The sequence below is a fragment of the Crinia signifera genome, chromosome 1 (assembly GCF_055691185.1).
Source record: "Crinia signifera chromosome 1, ASM5569118v1, whole genome shotgun sequence".
NCBI lineage: Eukaryota > Metazoa > Chordata > Amphibia > Anura > Myobatrachidae > Crinia > Crinia signifera.
In genome coordinates, this window is record NC_139217.1 from 31,323,196 (window position 1) to 31,344,157 (window position 20,962).

At 48.8% G+C, this 20,962-nt stretch overlaps 1 protein-coding gene across 3 annotated transcripts in view; it reads left to right on the forward strand.

The window, feature by feature from the left end:
- Nucleotides 1–363: 363 nt before the first annotated feature.
- The window catches only part of DNAAF9 (dynein axonemal assembly factor 9), an 83,059-nt gene continuing 62,460 nt past the window's right edge, over nucleotides 364–20,962 (forward strand). For 2 of the 3 annotated variants that reach the window (XM_083185589.1, XM_083185749.1), the window contains exons 1-2: nucleotides 9,296–9,363; nucleotides 20,594–20,673. In XM_083185589.1, coding sequence (XP_083041715.1) covers nucleotides 9,296–9,363; nucleotides 20,594–20,673 — 148 coding nt within the window. Of the gene's footprint in view, nucleotides 609–9,295; nucleotides 9,364–20,593; nucleotides 20,674–20,962 lie in introns of those variants that run through there. The other variant, XM_083185662.1, reaches the window with a different exon arrangement.

The window sequence follows — 20,962 nt, forward strand, 5'->3', positions numbered from 1 at the left end:
AACAGCAATAATAGCAAGGCCGGTATAGAATAACTACACAGGCAGGGGGCCCAGGTCACAGATCACATGACTGGCTGCCTAGGCAACTGCGGGGCATCACGAGGTCGCGCGCCCGCGTTCCCGCTTCCTCCTCCCCGGGACTGCGCCTGTCACTGTCGAGAGAGAGAGAGAGAGAGAGAGAGAGAGAGAGAGAGAGAGAGAGAGAGAGAGAGAGAGAGAGAGAGAGAGAGAGAGAGAGAGAGAGAGAGAGAGAGAGAGAGAGAGAGAGAGAGAGAGAGAGAGAGAGAGAGAGAGAGAGAGAGAGAGAGAGAGAGAGAGAGAGAGAGAGAGAGAGAGAGAGAGAGAGAGAGAGAGAGAGAGAGGCGGGGGCGCGCGGATGAGGAGGAGGAGGCGTCGGGAGCGCGCGTCGCAGTGAACGAGAGGTCAGAGAGAGCCGGGACTGGAGGAGGAGGAGGACGGACAGCAGCATCGGTGTAACGGGGACATGCTGAGGACGGGACACGGCGGGCATACCGTGTGATAGGGGACGGAGACAGCGCCACATAGAGAGCCGGGATCATGGCCCTGCGGAGAGCGGCCCGGTACCAGAGCAGCTCCCCGGCTGTCAGGTATGGCTGCTGCCCGGCTGTGTGTGTGTATGCTGCAATGTCCCGGCATTTGTTGTTGGGGGACTACAAGGCTCAGCGTGCTCTAGTGTTTTTTTTTTTCATATGTGTGTGTGTGTAATATCCTAACCCCCCCCCATCCCCCCAGCATAACATTCCCCTTTGGTGCCCATCCACTAGGGATTCGATACACTGTATGCTGTCCTTTTGCATACGATGTATCGTATGCAATCCCAGTTATGGCTGCTGTATCCGATATATCCTTGTGGCAGCCATGATGATCACATCCTCCAACCCGATGCGCACGAAACCAGGCATCGAATCGGAGGTAAAACACATGAGATTTTCATCTGATTTCTCAGCACAGATCAGTACTTTATACGACCCCTGGTCCCCGCCCGGCCCTCCGCAGGGACGGAGGTCGGAGGTCAGACCCGCATGCTGGTCCGATGTGCGCATGGGACTGCGTATCTGACCTGAGAGGACATCACACTGACCCGATTTGGGACGATTTCTCTGCCAGTTCTGTCGGGAACCTGTATGGGTGCCTTAACCTTCAGGGCTATTTCACATGTAACTGATGGAAAGTTTTGTGCCATGTCAATTTGAGCTGTTGTTGCGTGGTACAACAGTGAAGAGACACGGCAGCCGTCAGTCAGCGGTTATCACGGCTATAACACGGTGGCCGCGCCAAGTATTTGTTACTTTCACTGAAATTAAACAACGTAAAAAAAAAAAAACATCCGGTATTTTGCCGTCAGACAATTTTTTTCTGTGAAATATCCCTAAAGATGGCCATGGATTAGTCCTCTGCGATTCACCTAGAACCGACAATGTATGGTATGCTATAGAGGATTAGCGATACGATAAATGAGCGTTCCCGCATCATTGCCGATGAGCGGCTTTGAGGACGGCTTTGCATAGCCCCCACCCCGCTGACAGCGTATGGACCTTTACTGCCTAGTCCTGACCACCATGCCTAACCAGCTCCGGCATATGCAGGTTCTGTATGCCGACTGTTGGTATTCCGGCGCCGGTATTCTCACCAGTGCTGAGATCCTGGCATTGGTATTCCGATGGCAAGCATCCCAAACAGACCTCTATCCATATACCTATATACAGTATCTATCGGCTGTAATATTGTTTTGGATTTGTGGCACCCAACATAATATGGTATTTCTACAGTCACTTTACCAATTTATCAGGGACATGAAACATGTTGTCCCCAATTCCCCAACTCACCAATACATTTCTGGTGTATGGGGGCCTTAAGTCAATGTGAATGATGACGCCAACCAGCTCCTACTGTAACTGTCATTTGTCTCAAAGTTGGAAGCTGATTGGCAGCACGGATGGTGTAATGGTTAGCATTACTGCCTCACAGCACTGAGGTCATGGGTTCCATTCCCACCATGGCTCTAACTGTGCGGCGTTTGTATATTCTCCCCGTGCTTGCGTGGGTTTCCTCCGGGTACTCCGGTTTCCTCCCACAATCCAAAAATATACTGGTAGGCTAATTGATTCCCAACAAAATTGTGTTGCTTGAAATCTAGTGACCACATTTGCTGACATCGCGCTGGTGTGTAATCTCAGCGGGTAATGCGTTTGGGCCCACGAGTGTACCAGTGGCCTGTTTATTGCTGGTACAGCGGCTGTAATGCTGTTTTGACCTTCAGCCTGTGCTGGGAGAGAATATTTCGGTGTTGGGAGTTTTGCACCAGTGTGCAGCAATGACTGGTCTGTGACAAAGATGATTTTCCTGCCTGTAAAAGGCCTGCGCCTGGGCCTCTGATTGTTTTGGACAGGGAAGCCTGGATACTAGGGAGGGGAGGGACTGAGGAAGTCATCAATTAGCGGGATCTGACTCCTGCTGTCTGAGCCCCCCCTACCAGGCTGCTGGAGAAATCCAAGTCTCTGCAGGAGAATGTCCCCCTCCGAGAATCATTTCTCCAGCACCTTTCAGTTTCTGAATAAATAAATGCACCCCCTTCCCTGCCTGGCACTGCAGTGTCTGCCGCTGACTTGGAAAGGGGTTTTCCTGTGATCTCAGTGCTGATAACAATAAGCAGATTGTCTGGATATGTATTCCTGTGCACGGAATGAAAACAACACAGTCTAAAAGGCTTTATTGTTGTCCGTTGCTGGGATCTGAGATGCTGAGGCGCATGGGAATGCCGCAGGAGTGGTTGGGAACAGCCCCCTATAGAGGTGTCTATCTGAGCAAGCCGGGATCCTGGGTGATCAGCAGTCTCTTGTTCCTATACATAAGTAGGAAGACCCTTTCTGTGAAGTAATTCTTTCTAACATTTCCCCTGAACCTACCTCCCTCCAGTTTCAGTGCATGTCCTCGTGTTTTATTACTTGTTTTCCTTTGAAGAAAATTTCCCACCTGTACTATATCAAGGGTTTTAACATAGTACAGGTGGGAAATTTTCTTCAAAGGAAAACAAGTAATAAAACACGAGGACATGCACTGAAACTGGAGGGAGGTAGGTTCAGGGGAAATGTTAGAAAGAATTACTTCACAGAAAGGGTAGTGGATAAGTGGAATAGCCTCCCATCAGAGGTGGTAGAGGCTAAGACAGTAGAACAATTTAAACATGCTTGGGATAGGCATATGAATATCCTTACAAAGAAATAAGGATTAAAAAGGGTTGAGTTTACCTGAAGGGTAAAAAAGGGGCAGACTAGATGGGCCAAATGGTTCTTATCTGCCGTCAAATTCTATGTTTCTAAGATGTGTGTTAGCAAAGCGGAAAAACATACAATTGGCCAACACCATGCTGCACTGAGATGGGGCAGATGTAACGTGCATAGAGATTCCAATGTCGTGTAGTAAGCAAACCTTTGGCTACCTGTGCCCAGGTTGTGTTATCACTGAGTGTAGGTGAAGAGTAGACACAAGCTCTGCAGAATAGAAACTGGGAAGTGACCTCATTATGCAACTGTTCATGTAGTTATGCGGTGGGTGTACACGCGGCCCGACTCGACGGCCGGCGATACAGATTCGATATTGACGGTTGCCGGGACCCAGGGGGATGCCAACATCGGCCAGGGAGAGAGGTCACGTGGGGAGGATGGCGAATTGCCTGCCAAGTCTGTTTCTGCTTTCGATCCCGATGCTGTAGGGCTGGGCATCGGGATCGAATGCAGTTACCACTGTTCGATTCAATTTAATTTTCGTTTCGATTTGGACTGCCTTATATCATGCTTGCCTACCTGACCCTCTCCATGAGGGAGACAGTGCTCTGTTCCTGGACTTCCCTGGTAATGTACGATTGCCATCACCTGTGGGGAGCTGGGTAATTCATAAGAAAGGTGTTTCACTGGGATGGTGCGACGGATGTGCTGCGGGGAGGGAGGACCGGGGGGCGGGCAGAGGCCGGAGCAGAGAAACAGCCAGCGTTTTATGAACACCCCCATAAAAACAGTGAGATTTCCCCTGGGAATGTAGGGGGGCCGATGCCTGCCGGGGGGGGGGGGGGGTGTCCTGTGTGTCTGATGTCACGTGATGTCATCACCCGCCCCCTCTTAGAAGGACTCCGGATTACCGAAGGGGAGAGAAATCATTTGATGGCCGGAGACCATGGAATTATTTCTCTCCCCTTCGGCTGCGTGCGAGGGGATGTGTTCTCCTACATCCCCTTGCATGGTACCCAGAAGATTAGGAGGAGACCGCTGCCTAGCGACCCAACCTGAATCACCCCACCTTAGGAAAGTATTCAATCCCGGGTCGCGGCTGTTGGTACGTCCTGACAGCCGTGACCCTGGCCTGTTTATGTTTTACTCTACCGCAAAACGGCTGGCGTGATTCAGTGTCCCACCTGCAGATCGTCCAAAGGGGGGGCGTGGCCAAATAACGGCCATGGATTGTTGAGATCCGGCCGTGATCGCCACAATCCATCACTGTTCTCAGGCAAAATGTGCCCCCAAAATGGGTCCGTTCTGCCTAGATGCCTCTTCAATGCTGTTGGTCAAGACAGCATTGAATAGATGCCCGCCACTATTCCCCCCCCCCCCCCCCCCCGTGGCAAATAGCGTCTGGGATTGAATACCCCCCTTAATCTCCCAGTTCTCCCCTTCAATTCAGCAGCTCTACAGAATGTCCGTTTCTTTAGGATGTTTCCGATGGTGATAATTCCGAGTCTCCATGCAGCTGTGGAATTGCATTACATGTTTTAAATTACTCGGGTGTGACGTCTGTATTGCGCGTTCCCAAACTTTGCACTATAGATGGGTCGGTGCTGCGCGCACTGTATGGTTCCTAGCAGCATTGTACCTGCCACAGGCAGGTGTTACTATCTGACAGGTGCATCAGGAGTTTTAAATCTAATTATGATATAATCTGAAATAAGCAAGTGTGCCAAATAGTGTGAGAGCCTCAGCCACAGTGCCCTGTGATGTTCCAGGTTATGGGACACCATATAATTTGAAGTGTGTAATTAGAGCGTGCCGGGAGCAGACAGCTTTGGACATGATGAAACCTGCATAGTATCAGTACGGTGAGGGATGCTGGGATCCTGGGGCACAGGTAAGAGCATAGGAAGCCAGTAGTTGGAGTTCCACAGCGGATATCTGCGGTAGTGTGACGGCTTTATGTTCCGTCAGGCCCGGTTATAGCTGTCAGTTATCACAGTCATCTGGTGCCTTGCAACCGTTATGGAAAAGTGAAGCAGAGACGGGTGCTAGAGCGAGGATGAGCAGAGGAGGTGACAATTCTGCCTAATGTTAGGAGCCAGCGCTTGTGCCATCAATTGGAAAGTTACACAATTCCTATTATTACATGTGTGGATTATTAGCTACAGTGTCTATAGACCGTCGGAAGTCTACATGCAATAGGTTGACATAAAAAAGTCCAAAGGGTCAACATGAGTTCTTCACAAAAAAATATTTTGGTGTCCATGTCGACATGTCCCCCACTGCGTGTAGGGGGAGGGGGATTTGCCGCAATGCAGTACCTGTATTACCATTGCCAATTGGTTTTACAATCTGTATCTAGGTGGCACAAGTGCCTGAGAATTCGTTGTAAAACATTACGTCAGATTTGTTGGCAAGTTACAGAACGTATCACCGTCACCAACTGTTTATTATTTTACACCTTCTAAAGACTTTGTCCTCTTATGTTGGTGTATTTAAAGCTGCATAACCTGTATACAGGCAGAGAACATACTGTATGTTAGTGTTCATTCTAGCACCCACCATCTTTGAAAACCCATGCAGTTCCTCTTCCCTGCCTGGGGTGTTGCTGTCTGCTGTGTATCTAGCACAGGTCTGGTTTGCATATCAGTGCTGATATACAGACCACACTGTGCTAGAAGCCCTACAGCAGACAGCGACACCCCAGGCTGGGAAGAGGAACTGCATGGGTTTTTAAATATGGCGGGTGCTACATTATATTTTACATAAAGCTGTGATCTTGGGAAGGCTCGCTCCCTAGTGTTCCCGCTAGGCTGTTTTAGCGGGGCCCTGCACCCTGCCCAATTTTTTTAAGGACAAAATGCGCCCTGCCCCTCTAGCCATGCCCGGCTAAAAGACCCTGCTGCCTGTTCCACCGGTGTGCCCAGGCAGGTTGCGATGCCGGCGCTTCCCCGGCAGCTCAGGGACTTCCCCTGTAGTGACGGCGGTGGGCGGCCCCCTTTAGTGACGTTGCATCCCGAGCCCGCCCCCTTTAGTGACGTCAGCGAGCCCGGTCTGCCCCCTTGCAGCAGCGATGGCCCTCCAGCTGTTGTTGAACTACACATCCCAGCATGCCCTGCAACAGTTTGGGCATGGTCAAATAGCAAAACTGTGGCAGGGCATGCTTGGATGTGATGTTCATTAACAGCTGGATGGCCAAAGGTTCCCCAGCCCTGCATTACAGTATATAGAGGGTCAGGCTGCAGGGTCCTAGTGCTGGCTACAGATAATACAATGGCTGTGGAATTTACATACAGAAGCACTAAGCGCTTCCAGTGCACATGTCATAATGTACTGTGCAGCGAGGTGATGTTGGAACCCACAGAGCATTAATGCTCTTATCTGCTGCAGGCTACATTGCAGCTGGCGCAGTGCAGAGCATCTAATAGGCCCTTAGAACACGGTGCTGTACGGTGACGTCTGTGTGCACAAGGCCTGAGGCAGAGAGGGGCCGGCAGGGTCTCCTGAGAGCTGTATGTTTCATGTACAGTCAGGTCTGTTTGTAATTTGGAAGGAACATGTGTCCCGGCTCCGCATTGGGCATGACGGTAATGAAACCAATCTGGCTGCACACTATCAGCGGACTGGTGGTTGCGGCTGATCCAGTACACATTGTATCCTTGTCACTGAATTGCGTTATACCTAACCAGTACAATATCATTATGATGCAGCTATTTTGTGGTGCTGCAGCTTAGACCGGCAACTAATAAATGATTGGATCTGTACAGATGACAGACAGGCACTCAGCAGCCAGGGGGAAACTTACAAAGATGGGAGTTGTAGTTCACATGGGCAACCAATCAGAATCCACTTATTTATTTAGCACCGTCTAGATTAGAAGTTAATAGATCGTATCTGATTGGTTGCCCATAGCAACACCCCATGTGAAATAGAATTGCCCTATCTGTATCACGCTTAGCTGGGTGATTTGCAGAGAGCAATAGCTTCTATCTATAAATAGTAAGGTTCTGTGACGTTACAGTGACTTGTTCAGTATCTCCATGGAACTGCTACATTGATTTCACACATAGAGGCCCATTCCTCCAGCTGTGCATAGCGATGTGATGCAGACGTGGTAGGGTCGTGTGCAATGTGGTATTGCCGGAAAGCACGTGTACATGTCTGCACTCTTACAGGCCCCATGTTGGACGCCATTTACCAGACTCAATAGTGTTTTGTACAGGAGTCCTCACTGTGACATCGCCCTCATTCCATACTGCACAGAGCTCTTTAAAGGTGGCCATACATCAGAAAGATATTGTACCCAATCATACAATCTCAATTAGTAAGATGGATTGTGTGCACATCTTGTGTACACAATCATGCAGCAGATGGATTGTATGATGGATTGTGAGTAGATTGTGTCCAAAAACCACCAAGGACTGCCGGGGATTTCAAGGGAAATTGTACACAATCATGAGCGCAATCGATCTTAAGATCGATCTTTCTGATGTATGGCCAGCTTAAGTCCTCTGTCAGCACATGTATAGGGATATGCTGCAGGTGGGATGGGGTTACATGTATAGGGGGAAGAAATAGTTCTTCTGAGCACCCTGGTTACTAATGAAGAGTACTTGCAATGTACACCAGGCTATCTGTACCGTGCTGGGACCTTGCATAGCCGACCATTCAACTTTGTCCTGCTCAGTATGGGGAACTACAGGTTATAAGCAAGGAAGAACCTTGTAGTGAAATCGCAGGCCGTGCCTTGTTCAGAGTTGCCCATTTACTTACTGGAGAAATCCCGACAACCCCTACAGTGCATGTATTGCACAAAGTCCAGGACAGACGGCATCAGGAACGTAGCAGCAATGTGATGGCGGTGAGTGACAGGCGGTCTGATGTCCATCTCATTGTCGTGCTAGCAGAGTTTTGGGGAAAGAGGGTGAGTTCCCAGGCCCACAAAGGTCAGACAGAAACTGCTCCTACTATAGGGCAGATGCAAGTGTTAATGGTGTGCCGATGTGAGCGTGTCAGTGCTTACACATCCAGGTGCACGCTAAGTACACAGCGGAGAGGCTGATACTAGTATTTGCATATAATCACTCTGGCAACAGACCCAAGGCCATCCACCTCTGAATTAGACTTGTAGTGTCCTGGAAAGCAGCGTCTTAGGTGCCGATTCAGACCCGAAATCGCAGCCCATCCCATAAACAAACGGCCGCGCATGGTGCGCTGTGCGCAAGCGTCCACCCGAAGGCAGCGTACGAAGGCCTTCGCTAACTGCTTGCAGGGCGAGCCACACCCTGCAGGTGTTTCGTGGGGCCCCGTCCTCCTTTAAGGGGTGTACACACGGAGCAAATTTGTGCTATTTTCTAAGCAATCTGACTAGATTGCTTAGAAAGTAAGCACAGATCTCTCCGTGTGTATGCTCCGAGAGATTAAATATCTCTTGCTAACTAAGTCAGTGCATGCAGTCAAAATCTATTTAGATTGCTACTGCAAATCTCTCTGTGTGTACAGAATTAGAGATACTGATCGCAATCTCTCATTCTGAACAACTACACGGCCTTTTGTTGCTTAAGCTTTGCACAAATCTCTGCATGTGTATGTGCTCTCCATGGGATATCTTGACACCAGCAAAATTGCTTAGCACAGATCTCGACGTGTGTATGCCCCTTTAGTGTCTCAGAGATGTTACAGTACTGAGCTATACACTGGTAACACCAGTGATGATGGAAATATGGTTACCACTCACCTCTCCCCTACTTGGTGGTAACGTGCACACACATATACTGTATAGTGGCTGTGTGTAGCATTCTTACCCTTTATACCTGCATCCAGTACAGGGCAGCTCCCTGGTGATCACACCTGACGTGCATGGATTTCAGGAGGACATGTATGTGCATGAAGGCAGATATCAGGAGAGAGACTGAGTTATAATGAAAGACAGGGCTCTATACGCAGCTGTGTCTCCGGCAGAGGTGGCCAGTCCTCCGAGGCATTACAAGGAAGCCCCTCCCACCCTGTATAGAGGACATGAGATCAAGCCCCGCCCACCCCGTATAAAGGACATGAGATGGGCAGATAGATTCATGGGGAGAGCCGCACGTGCGGTGTCCACCTGGGCGCCACTGTACAGGTATGGGTCATGGGGTGACATTGTCTGCGTCGGCACAAGGACGATATTGACAAAAGGTCAACATCACGTGTACCGCATACATAATTAAAAAAATAACATTGGGAAAAACTCATGTCGACTTATTCTTGTGTCAACCGTTGTCTTAGCAATGTGTTGACCTATCATTTGGATTCCAATTGGACATCACATCGTTATCCTTCCGTGTTGCATATGAGGGTGGGTTCTAGCACACCGACCGTAGGGATTGTGACAGTCCGTACTCACCACACTGCTGGCTCGGTGACTGGCCACCTATTCTATTCTCCCTTTGGGGTGCTAACGGAGTCCGCACTGACAGAAGGCCACACGGCACACGTACATTAGAATATAGTTACGTTTATAGCTATAATCAGTTGCTGATTGCATCATTTCTGCCCACATGCCAGGGAATGCCCTGTGCCAGGGTCACCAAGGCTTGTTCCCATGTGTTAGCATCATCGCACCACGTTCTTTACCATCCCACACGACCAGATTGGGATCAGATTATTCATGGTGAAGGTTCAATCCGGACGCACTGAGAATTTGTGGACTGGTTCGGGCCAGTTCTACATCAGTGCCGGCATTAGTGAGATAACATGACACTAAGCGGTGCCCCCCCCCCCCATTCATCCCCGCTTGATGCTGCACTGTAATTCCACAGAAAATTCCTAGTGTGCGCAAGCACACATGGCCAATAAAGTTGATTCTATTCTATTCTATATAGTGCGATAGCCCGACAAGGCAAAATCAGCCATATTGGTGACCACAATATGCCGTTCCATTGTTCTAAGAATAAAGTTTTTATTTTATGGTTTTTTTTTTTTCTTCTAATTGTGCCATCCTGAAATGACAATAACGTATGATGGTGTTGATAATTAGGCTTCGTTGTGCGATGGTCATGTTATCACTAGCAGTGGTCGCTCAGATGTATACAGCAATATTATACGCTCACTGGAGTAGGAAGACCCCAATAGCTTATTATAGTGTATAACACAATGCAGAGGCTTGGCAGCGTGTCTTAGCTCGGTGAGACAAGCCGCAGATCATATGTTCGCCATTACTATGGGCAGGCAGGAGTGTGCACTAAGGGGTTGCGTTGCCATCTACGTCGTTCCCTGAGGCCGCCACTCCTACTCTCCTTATCCCAGCTAATAATCCACTTTACAGCCAGTCACCTCTCTTTGGCAGCAGTTTGGAATGTAATGTGATGTTCCTCGCTTTTAATCAAGGCTGCAGATTGCATTAGCTAATTGGAGACTCCTCCATAATTAAAGTAATTTGGTGAGCGCTCCCGGTATCCCTTCCTTTCTGCAGCGTGTCTCCGTGAGATTGCAGACACCCCTGAATTATGTGTTTAGCTGGGTTCCGCATGTGACGAGCGCATAAATCACAGCTGAGTGGATGGGTATTTTCTCAGGTTAATAAAACCCTTCAGGAATTCTGCACCGAGGTCTGTTGCAATGTGAGCCTTTGTTTACTCACACGCCCTGCGGTAATCACATGATGCTGTTGTGCGTTCTGCTCTGTGTGCTGCGTTCTGTGTTCTGTCAGGGGACGCTGCAGTGTCACATGGGGCACCTGCTAACAGCTCGTTATGTGTTGGCCCAACTTATTTATCAGATTAACTGCAAAAATCTTTCCTGGGGCTATTTAACCAAAAACATCAGCAAAGGCAAAAAGTCCTCCTCTCCCCCGCAATGGTGGCCAGCAGCACAGAGCTACTGCGCGGCCAGCCAGATACCGTTCATTTATTATAGAAGGATGGTCAGGGGTAGTGGTCGTTCTAGCAACCTGCATCATCCAAAAATCTGTGCGGTTCCTCATTCCTACCTGTGCTGTCACTACCAAAATACAGATCTGACCGTGCTAGAAGCCACCGCAGTAGAGAGCGACACCCCAGGCAGGAAAGAGGAACTGCACTGGCTTTAGAAGATGCAGTGTGCTAGAATGACCGCTAGGCAATGGTACAGGTACTGCTCACCGCTGCACAGGAGACCTATGTAATAACTAGCATCTATATGCTACCGCTAGGCAGTGGTACAGGTACCGCTCACCGCTGCACAGGAGACCTACAGTATGTAATAACTAGCATCTATATGCTACTGCTAGGCAATGGTACAGGTACCGCTCACCGCTGCACAGGAGACCTACAGTATGTAATAACTAGCATCTATATGCTACCGCTAGGCAGTGGTACAGGTACTGCTCACCGCTGCACAGAAGACCTATGTAATAACTAGCATCTATATGCTACCGCTAGGCAGTGGTACAGGTACTGCTCACCGCTGCACAGGAGACCTATGTAATAACTAGCATCTATATGCTACCGCTAGGCAGTGGTACAGGTACTGCTCACCGCTGCACAGGAGACCTATGTAATAACTAGCATCTATATGCTACCGCTAGGCAGTAGTACAGGTACTGCTCACCGCTGCACAGGAGACCTATGTAATAACTAGCATCTATATGCTACCGCTAGGCAATGGTACAGGTACCGCTCACCGCTGCACAGGAGACCTATGTAATAACTAGCATCTATATGCTACCGCTAGGCAGTGGTACAGGTACCGCTCACCGCTGCACAGGAGACCTATGTAATAACTAGCATCTATATGCTACCGCTAGGCAGTGGTACAGGTACTGCTCCCCGCTGCACAGGAGACCTACAGTATGTAATAACTAGCATCTATAGTCTACCGCTAGGCAGTGGTACAGGTACTGCTCACCGCTGCACAGGAATCCTATGTAATAACTAGCATCTATATGCTACCGCTAGGCAGTGGTACAGGTACCGCTCACCGCTGCACAGGAGACCTACAGTATGTAATAACTAGCATCTATATGCTACCGCTAGGCAGTGGTACAGGTACTGCTCACCGCTGCACAGGAATCCTATGTAATAACTAGCATCTATATGCTACCGCTAGGCAGTGGTACAGGTACTGCTCCCCGCTGCACAGGAGACCTATGTAATAACTAGCATCTATATGCTACCGCTAGGCAGTGGTACAGGTACTGCTCCCCGCTGCACAGGAGACCTATGTAATAACTAGCATCTATATGCTACCGCTAGGCAGTGGTACAGGTACTGCTCACCGCTGCACATGAGACCTATGTAATAACTAGCATCTATATGCTACCGCTAGGCAGTAGTACAGGTACCGCTCACCGCTGCACAGGAGACCTATGTAATAACTAGCATCTATATGCTACCGCTAGGCAGTGGTACAGGTACCGCTCACCGCTGCACAGGAGACCTATGTAATAACTAGCATCTATATGCTACCGCTAGGCAGTGGTACAGGTACTGCTCACCGCTGCACATGAGACCTATGTAATAACTAGCATCTATATGCTACCGCTAGGCAGTAGTACAGGTACCGCTCACCGCTGCACAGGAGACCTATGTAATAACTAGCATCTATATGCTACCGCTAGGCAGTGGTACAGGTACCGCTCACCGCTGCACAGGAGACCTACAGTATGTAATAACTAGCATCTATATGCTACCGCTAGGCAGTGGTACAGGTACTGCTCACCGCTGCACAGGAGACCTATGTAATAACTAGCATCTATAGTCTACCGCTAGGCAGTGGTACAGGTACTGCTCACCGCTGCACAGAAGACCTATGTAATAACTAGCATCTATATGCTACCGCTAGGCAGTGGTACAGGTACCGCTCACCGCTGCACAGGAGACCTATGTAATAACTAGCATCTATATGCTACCGCTAGGCAGTGGTACAGGTACTGCTCCCCGCTGCACAGGCGACCTACAGTATGTAATAACTAGCATCTATATGCTACCGCTAGGCAGTGGTACAGGTACTGCTCACCGCTGCACATGAGACCTATGTAATAACTAGCATCTATAGTCTACCGCTAGGCAGTGGTACAGGTACTGCTCACCGCTGCACAGAAGACCTATGTAATAACTAGCATCTATATGCTACCGCTAGGCAGTGGTACAGGTACTGCTCACCGCTGCACAGGAGACCTATGTAATAACTAGCATCTATATGCTACCGCTAGGCAGTGGTACAGGTACCGCTCACCGCTGCACAGGAGACCTATGTAATAACTAGCATCTATATGCTACCGCTAGGCAGTGGTACAGGTACTGCTCACCGCTGCACATGAGACCTACAGTATGTAATAACTAGCATCTATATGCTACCGCTAGGCAGTGGTACAGGTACTGCTCACCGCTGCACAGGAGACCTATGTAATAACTAGCATCTATAGTCTACTGCTAGGCAGTGGTACAGGTACTGCTCACCGCTGCACAGGAGACCTATGTAATAACTAGCATCTATATGCTACCGCTAGGCAGTAGTACAGGTACCGCTCACCGCTGCACAGGAGACCTATGTAATAACTAGCATCTATATGCTACCGCTAGGCAGTGGTACAGGTACCGCTCACCGCTGCACAGGAGACCTATGTAATAACTAGCATCTATATGCTACCGCTAGGCAGTGGTACAGGTACTGCTCACCGCTGCACATGAGACCTATGTAATAACTAGCATCTATATGCTACCGCTAGGCAGTAGTACAGGTACCGCTCACCGCTGCACAAGAGACCTATGTAATAACTAGCATCTATATGCTACCGCTAGGCAGTGGTACAGGTACCGCTCACCGCTGCACAGGAGACCTACAGTATGTAATAACTAGCATCTATATGCTACCGCTAGGCAGTGGTACAGGTACTGCTCACCGCTGCACAGGAGACCTATGTAATAACTAGCATCTATAGTCTACCGCTAGGCAGTGGTACAGGTACTGCTCACCGCTGCACAGAAGACCTATGTAATAACTAGCATCTATATGCTACCGCTAGGCAGTGGTACAGGTACCGCTCACCGCTGCACAGGAGACCTATGTAATAACTAGCATCTATATGCTACCGCTAGGCAGTGGTACAGGTACTGCTCCCCGCTGCACAGGAGACCTACAGTATGTAATAACTAGCATCTATATGCTACCGCTAGGCAGTGGTACAGGTACTGCTCACCGCTGCACAGGAGACCTATGTAATAACTAGCATCTATAGTCTACCGCTAGGCAGTGGTACAGGTACTGCTCACCGCTGCACAGAAGACCTATGTAATAACTAGCATCTATATGCTACCGCTAGGCAGTGGTACAGGTACCGCTCACCGCTGCACAGGAGACCTACAGTATGTAATAACTAGCATCTATATGCTACCGCTAGGCAGTGGTACAGGTACTGCTCACCGCTGCACAGGAATCCTATGTAATAACTAGCATCTATATGCTACCGCTAGGCAGTGGTACAGGTACTGCTCCCCGCTGCACAGGATACCTATGTAATAACTAGCATCTATATGCTACCGCTAGGCAGTGGTACAGGTACTGCTCCCCGCTGCACAGGAGACCTATGTAATAACTAGCATCTATATGCTACCGCTAGGCAGTGGTACAGGTACTGCTCACCGCTGCACATGAGACCTATGTAATAACTAGCATCTATATGCTACCGCTAGGCAGTAGTACAGGTACCGCTCACCGCTGCACAGGAGACCTATGTAATAACTAGCATCTATATGCTACCGCTAGGCAGTGGTACAGGTACCGCTCACCGCTGCACAGGAGACCTATGTAATAACTAGCATCTATATGCTACCGCTAGGCAGTGGTACAGGTACTGCTCACCGCTGCACATGAGACCTATGTAATAACTAGCATCTATATGCTACCGCTAGGCAGTAGTACAGGTACCGCTCACCGCTGCACAGGAGACCTATGTAATAACTAGCATCTATATGCTACCGCTAGGCAGTGGTACAGGTACCGCTCACCGCTGCACAGGAGACCTACAGTATGTAATAACTAGCATCTATATGCTACCGCTAGGCAGTGGTACAGGTACTGCTCACCGCTGCACAGGAGACCTATGTAATAACTAGCATCTATAGTCTACCGCTAGGCAGTGGTACAGGTACTGCTCACCGCTGCACAGAAGACCTATGTAATAACTAGCATCTATATGCTACCGCTAGGCAGTGGTACAGGTACCGCTCACCGCTGCACAGGAGACCTATGTAATAACTAGCATCTATATGCTACCGCTAGGCAGTGGTACAGGTACTGCTCCCCGCTGCACAGGAGACCTACAGTATGTAATAACTAGCATCTATATGCTACCGCTAGGCAGTGGTACAGGTACTGCTCACCGCTGCACAGGAGACCTATGTAATAACTAGCATCTATAGTCTACCGCTAGGCAGTGGTACAGGTACTGCTCACCGCTGCACAGAAGACCTATGTAATAACTAGCATCTATATGCTACCGCTAGGCAGTGGTACAGGTACTGCTCACCGCTGCACAGGAGACCTATGTAATAACTAGCATCTATATGCTACCGCTAGGCAGTGGTACAGGTACCGCTCACCGCTGCACAGGAGACCTATGTAATAACTAGCATCTATATGCTACCGCTAGGCAGTGGTACAGGTACTGCTCACCGCTGCACATGAGACCTACAGTATGTAATAACTAGCATCTATATGCTACCGCTAGGCAGTGGTACAGGTACTGCTCACCGCTGCACAGGAGACCTATGTAATAACTAGCATCTATAGTCTACCGCTAGGCAGTGGTACAGGTACTGCTCACCGCTGCACAGGAGACCTATGTAATGACTAGCATCTATATGCTACCGCTAGGCAGTAGTACAGGTACCGCTCACCGCTGCACAGGAGACCTATGTAATAACTAGCATCTATATGCTACCGCTAGGCAGTGGTACAGGTACCGCTCACCGCTGCACAGGAGACCTATGTAATAACTAGCATCTATATGCTACCGCTAGGCAGTGGTGCAGGTACTGCTCATCGCTGCACATGAGACCTATGTAATAACTAGCATCTATATGCTACCGCTAGGCAGTAGTACAGGTACCGCTCACCGCTGCACAGGAGACCTATGTAATAACTAGCATCTATATGCTACCGCTAGGCAGTGGTACAGGTACCGCTCACCGCTGCACAGGAGACCTACAGTATGTAATAACTAGCATCTATATGCTACCGCTAGGCAGTGGTACAGGTACTGCTCACCGCTGCACAGGAGACCTATGTAATAACTAGCATCTATAGTCTACCGCTAGGCAGTGGTACAGGTACTGCTCACCGCTGCACAGAAGACCTATGTAATAACTAGCATCTATATGCTACCGCTAGGCAGTGGTACAGGTACCGCTCACCGCTGCACAGGAGACCTATGTAATAACTAGCATCTATATGCTACCGCTAGGCAGTGGTACAGGTACTGCTCCCCGCTGCACAGGAGACCTACAGTATGTAATAACTAGCATCTATATGCTACCGCTAGGCAGTGGTACAGGTACTGCTCACCGCTGCACAGGAGACCTATGTAATAACTAGCATCTATAGTCTACCGCTAGGCAGTGGTACAGGTACTGCTCACCGCTGCACAGAAGACCTATGTAATAACTAGCATCTATATGCTACCGCTAGGCAGTGGTACAGGTACTGCTCACCGCTGCACAGGAGACCTATGTAATAACTAGCATCTATATGCTACCGCTAGGCAGTGGTACAGGTACTGCTCCCCGCTGCACAGGAGACCTATGTAATAACTAGCATCTATATGCTACCGCTAGGTAGTGGTACAGGTACCGCTCACCGCTGCACAGGAGACCTATGTAATAACTAGCATCTATATGCTACCGCTAGGCAGTAGTACAGGTACCGCTCACCGCTGCACAGGAGACCTATGTAATAACTAGCATCTATATGCTACCGCTAGGCAGTGGTACAGGTACCGCTCACCGCTGCACAGGAGACCTATGTAATAACTAGCATCTATATGCTACCGCTAGGCAGTGGTACAGGTACTGCTCACCGCTGCACATGAGACCTATGTAATAACTAGCATCTATATGCTACCGCTAGGCAGTAGTACAGGTACCGCTCACCGCTGCACAGGAGACCTATGTAATAACTAGCATCTATATGCTACCGCTAGGCAGTGGTACAGGTACCGCTCACCGCTGCACAGGAGACCTACAGTATGTAATAACTAGCATCTATATGCTACCGCTAGGCAGTGGTACAGGTACTGCTCACCGCTGCACAGGAGACCTATGTAATAACTAGCATCTATAGTCTACCGCTAGGCAGTGGTACAGGTACTGCTCACCGCTGCACAGAAGACCTATGTAATAACTAGCATCTATATGCTACCGCTAGGCAGTGGTACAGGTACCGCTCACCGCTGCACAGGAGACCTATGTAATAACTAGCATCTATATGCTACCGCTAGGCAGTGGTACAGGTACTGCTCCCCGCTGCACAGGAGACCTACAGTATGTAATAACTAGCATCTATATGCTACCGCTAGGCAGTGGTACAGGTACTGCTCACCGCTGCACATGAGACCTATGTAATAACTAGCATCTATATGCTACCGCTAGGCAGTGGTACAGGTACCGCTCACCGCTGCACAGGAGACCTATGTAATAACTAGCATCTATATGCTACCGCTAGGCAGTGGTACAGGTACCGCTCACCGCTGCACAGGAGACCTATGTAATAACTAGCATCTATATGCTACCGCTAGGCAGTGGTACAGGTACTGCTCACCGCTGCACATGAGACCTATGTAATAACTAGCATCTATATGCTACCGCTAGGCAGTAGTACAGGTACCGCTCACCGCTGCACAGGAGACCTATGTAATAACTAGCATCTATATGCTACCGCTAGGCAGTGGTACAGGTACTGCTCACCGCTGCACAGGAGACCTATGTAATAACTAGCATCTATATGCTACCGCTAGGCAGTGGTACAGGTACTGCTCACCGCTGCACATGAGACCTATGTAATAACTAGCATCTATATGCTACCGCTAGGCAGTGGTTCAGGTACCGCTCACCGCTGCACAGGAGACCTAGGTAATAACTAGCATCTATATGCTACTGCTAGGCAGTGGTACAGGTACTGCTCCCCGCTGCACAGGAGACCTATGTAATAACTAGCATCTATATGCTACCGCTAGGCAGTGGTACAGGTACCGCTCACCGCTGCACAGGAGACCTATGTAATAACTAGCATCTATATGCTACCGCTAGGCAGTGGTACAGGTACCGCTCACCGCTGCACAGGAGACCTATGTAATAGCTAGCATCTATATGCTACTGCTAGGCAGTGGTACAGGTACCGCTCACCGCTGCACAGGAGACCTATGTAATAAATAGCATCTATATGCAATAGACACAATCGCTAAATACAATGGGGGCATTGCTAAATAGGAAAATCCTTGGATGAATTGGCTCAATGGTCTGTAGGTAAGAAATGTCGCTGGGTGTTCCAGCCGATTCTGACATGGGGCTGGCTGTAGTGTTACCCATCAGGCATTGTTTGGCATGAGCTGTACAAAAAGGAAAGTGATTCGACTTTGGTGAGGGTGGCAATACTGAACATGGCTTTTAGGCTGTAATTGTTAATGCTGAGCTTCAGGTCACCTATTGTTTGCTTATTGTGGGTCTGTGTTGTTTATTGTGGACCTGGGCAAGACGGGAAGTTACTGGGACGTGTCGGCCTCTGCTCTCCCCACCTTTCCCTATATTGTTGTATGGTAGGAAGAGAAACAAGTCACTGGTGGTGTTGCTATAAACAGTGACTCTATTATGTGTCACAATGAGGGTTATTTACTAACCATGCTTAATGCTGAACCACAGCCACCATTCACTATTATCGGCCTAGCTTTGTTTGGCACCGGTTTGCACAGTCAGTTAGGGAATAATCTGTTTATTTATTGCTTAATTTGGAAGGTGTTTACATGTAACTAGAGCATTACTGGGATGGAGGTTTGCAGGGTCTTTTTCTATATTATCAGTTATTGTTACCGGTCCTGGTTTTAGTACAATCACCGCTTTATATCGCAATCTCAGGTCCGGCACGTTCACCACATTATACAGCGGGCGACCTGGGTTTAATCTTTCTTGTAACCCGGGTCGAATTGCCATGTTGGTTAACCCGGGGTAAAAGGTGTCGTGCTTTCACAATGCACCTTGACCCGGCAATTACCCAGGTTCTTTTTGCGATATAAAAGGGGTATTTGTAGCACCACTGTACAGAACTTGTGGTCAGGATACCGGCAGCCATAAGACTAACAGCAGCATCCTGATAATGAAATTCCCAACAGCGACTGGGAGAGGATACTAACCCTCTCTCCATATCCCTCCCTACCTTTTGCCTAACACCTTCCCTTAAAGTAGCCCCTATTGCCTAAACCTAACCCACCCTGGCATACTTATGATTGGGATACCGACTGCTGGGATCTTCAGCATTGTCAGGATTCCTGCGCTGGCGCTGTGGCCACTGCCAGGGTCTGTCGTTTCTACCACCGGCATTGTGACTGCATTCCCGTTGTACAATACAGAGCTTGTTGTAATAGTCTGTGGTCATATATATGTGTGCGGATGCATAAGACGGCACGCAAGTTCTAGATGTATCCTCATTAGATCACATGCGCACACTTGTGCAGAGTATCCAGTCTCTTGTCTAATTGACCAGATATGACCATTTCAACATGCAAATACCCAACAGTGCGCAATTATGACTCCAGTCTAGTCTGGGTGGGTGAGTGCGATGTCTCATCAGCTCTGGGTTGATGTGCTGTTGGGGGTCTGGCAGGGTTCTCCAGAGGGAAGAGTTATCACTCCCCAGTAAGTTTTGTAGGTTGGGGAAGACACTTTGTAGAGCATGGTATGTACGTGGACACCTGTGAAGCCCGCGAGGGGACGCGTATACCTGTAAAGGTATCCGTGTCCGCTCGCCACACTTTCTATTCTCAACTCCACGCCGACGTGGATAGTGGAAGTATGAAAAGGTCGTAGGATGCGTACCGCTGCGCTCGCTACGCTTCGGGTTTGCGTTGATAGTGGTGGTGGTACAGCCTGAAAAATTACATTTGGGGGCCATTGAACATGTTTGATACTAATTTCAATGCATTTGGATGCATTTCTGTTAAAAATCGCATGCGATTTAAAAAAAATGCTTAAAAACGGCAAAAATCACATGCCACTACATATGGCATGCGATGGGAGCAGTGAAAGTACACAAGTACCTTTTGTTCTGTTACATGTATCTTTCTCGCTCGCTCGCTCGCTCTCACTTCTCTCCTCTAACGTCTCATGGGGTTTTGTGTTTTTTAGCTGCAGTCGCCTAAGGAGAATACAAGAAATCCTCACGCACTCCAGCAAATCCACTCCGGATGGGATCCTCTGTATACTGGGTATGTGACCGCAGCTGATCAGCCATCTCTGTGGGAGCACAGTCACAGTATGTGCAGGTTACTGGGCAGTTGGACACTGACACCATTTTACCTATTTGGAGTCTTAACGCAACCACAATCCATTTGTATTGGGGATATAATTGAAGTGCAGACTGTCTAAGTCAAGAGGTTTAACAAAACTATTGTATGAAACATTTAGGAATTGCAAGGAAGTTTCAGGGACTGAAATGTAACACTGCAAATAAAAAAAAAAAATGTTTGTTTTTTAATTAATTTGAATCCATTCTTA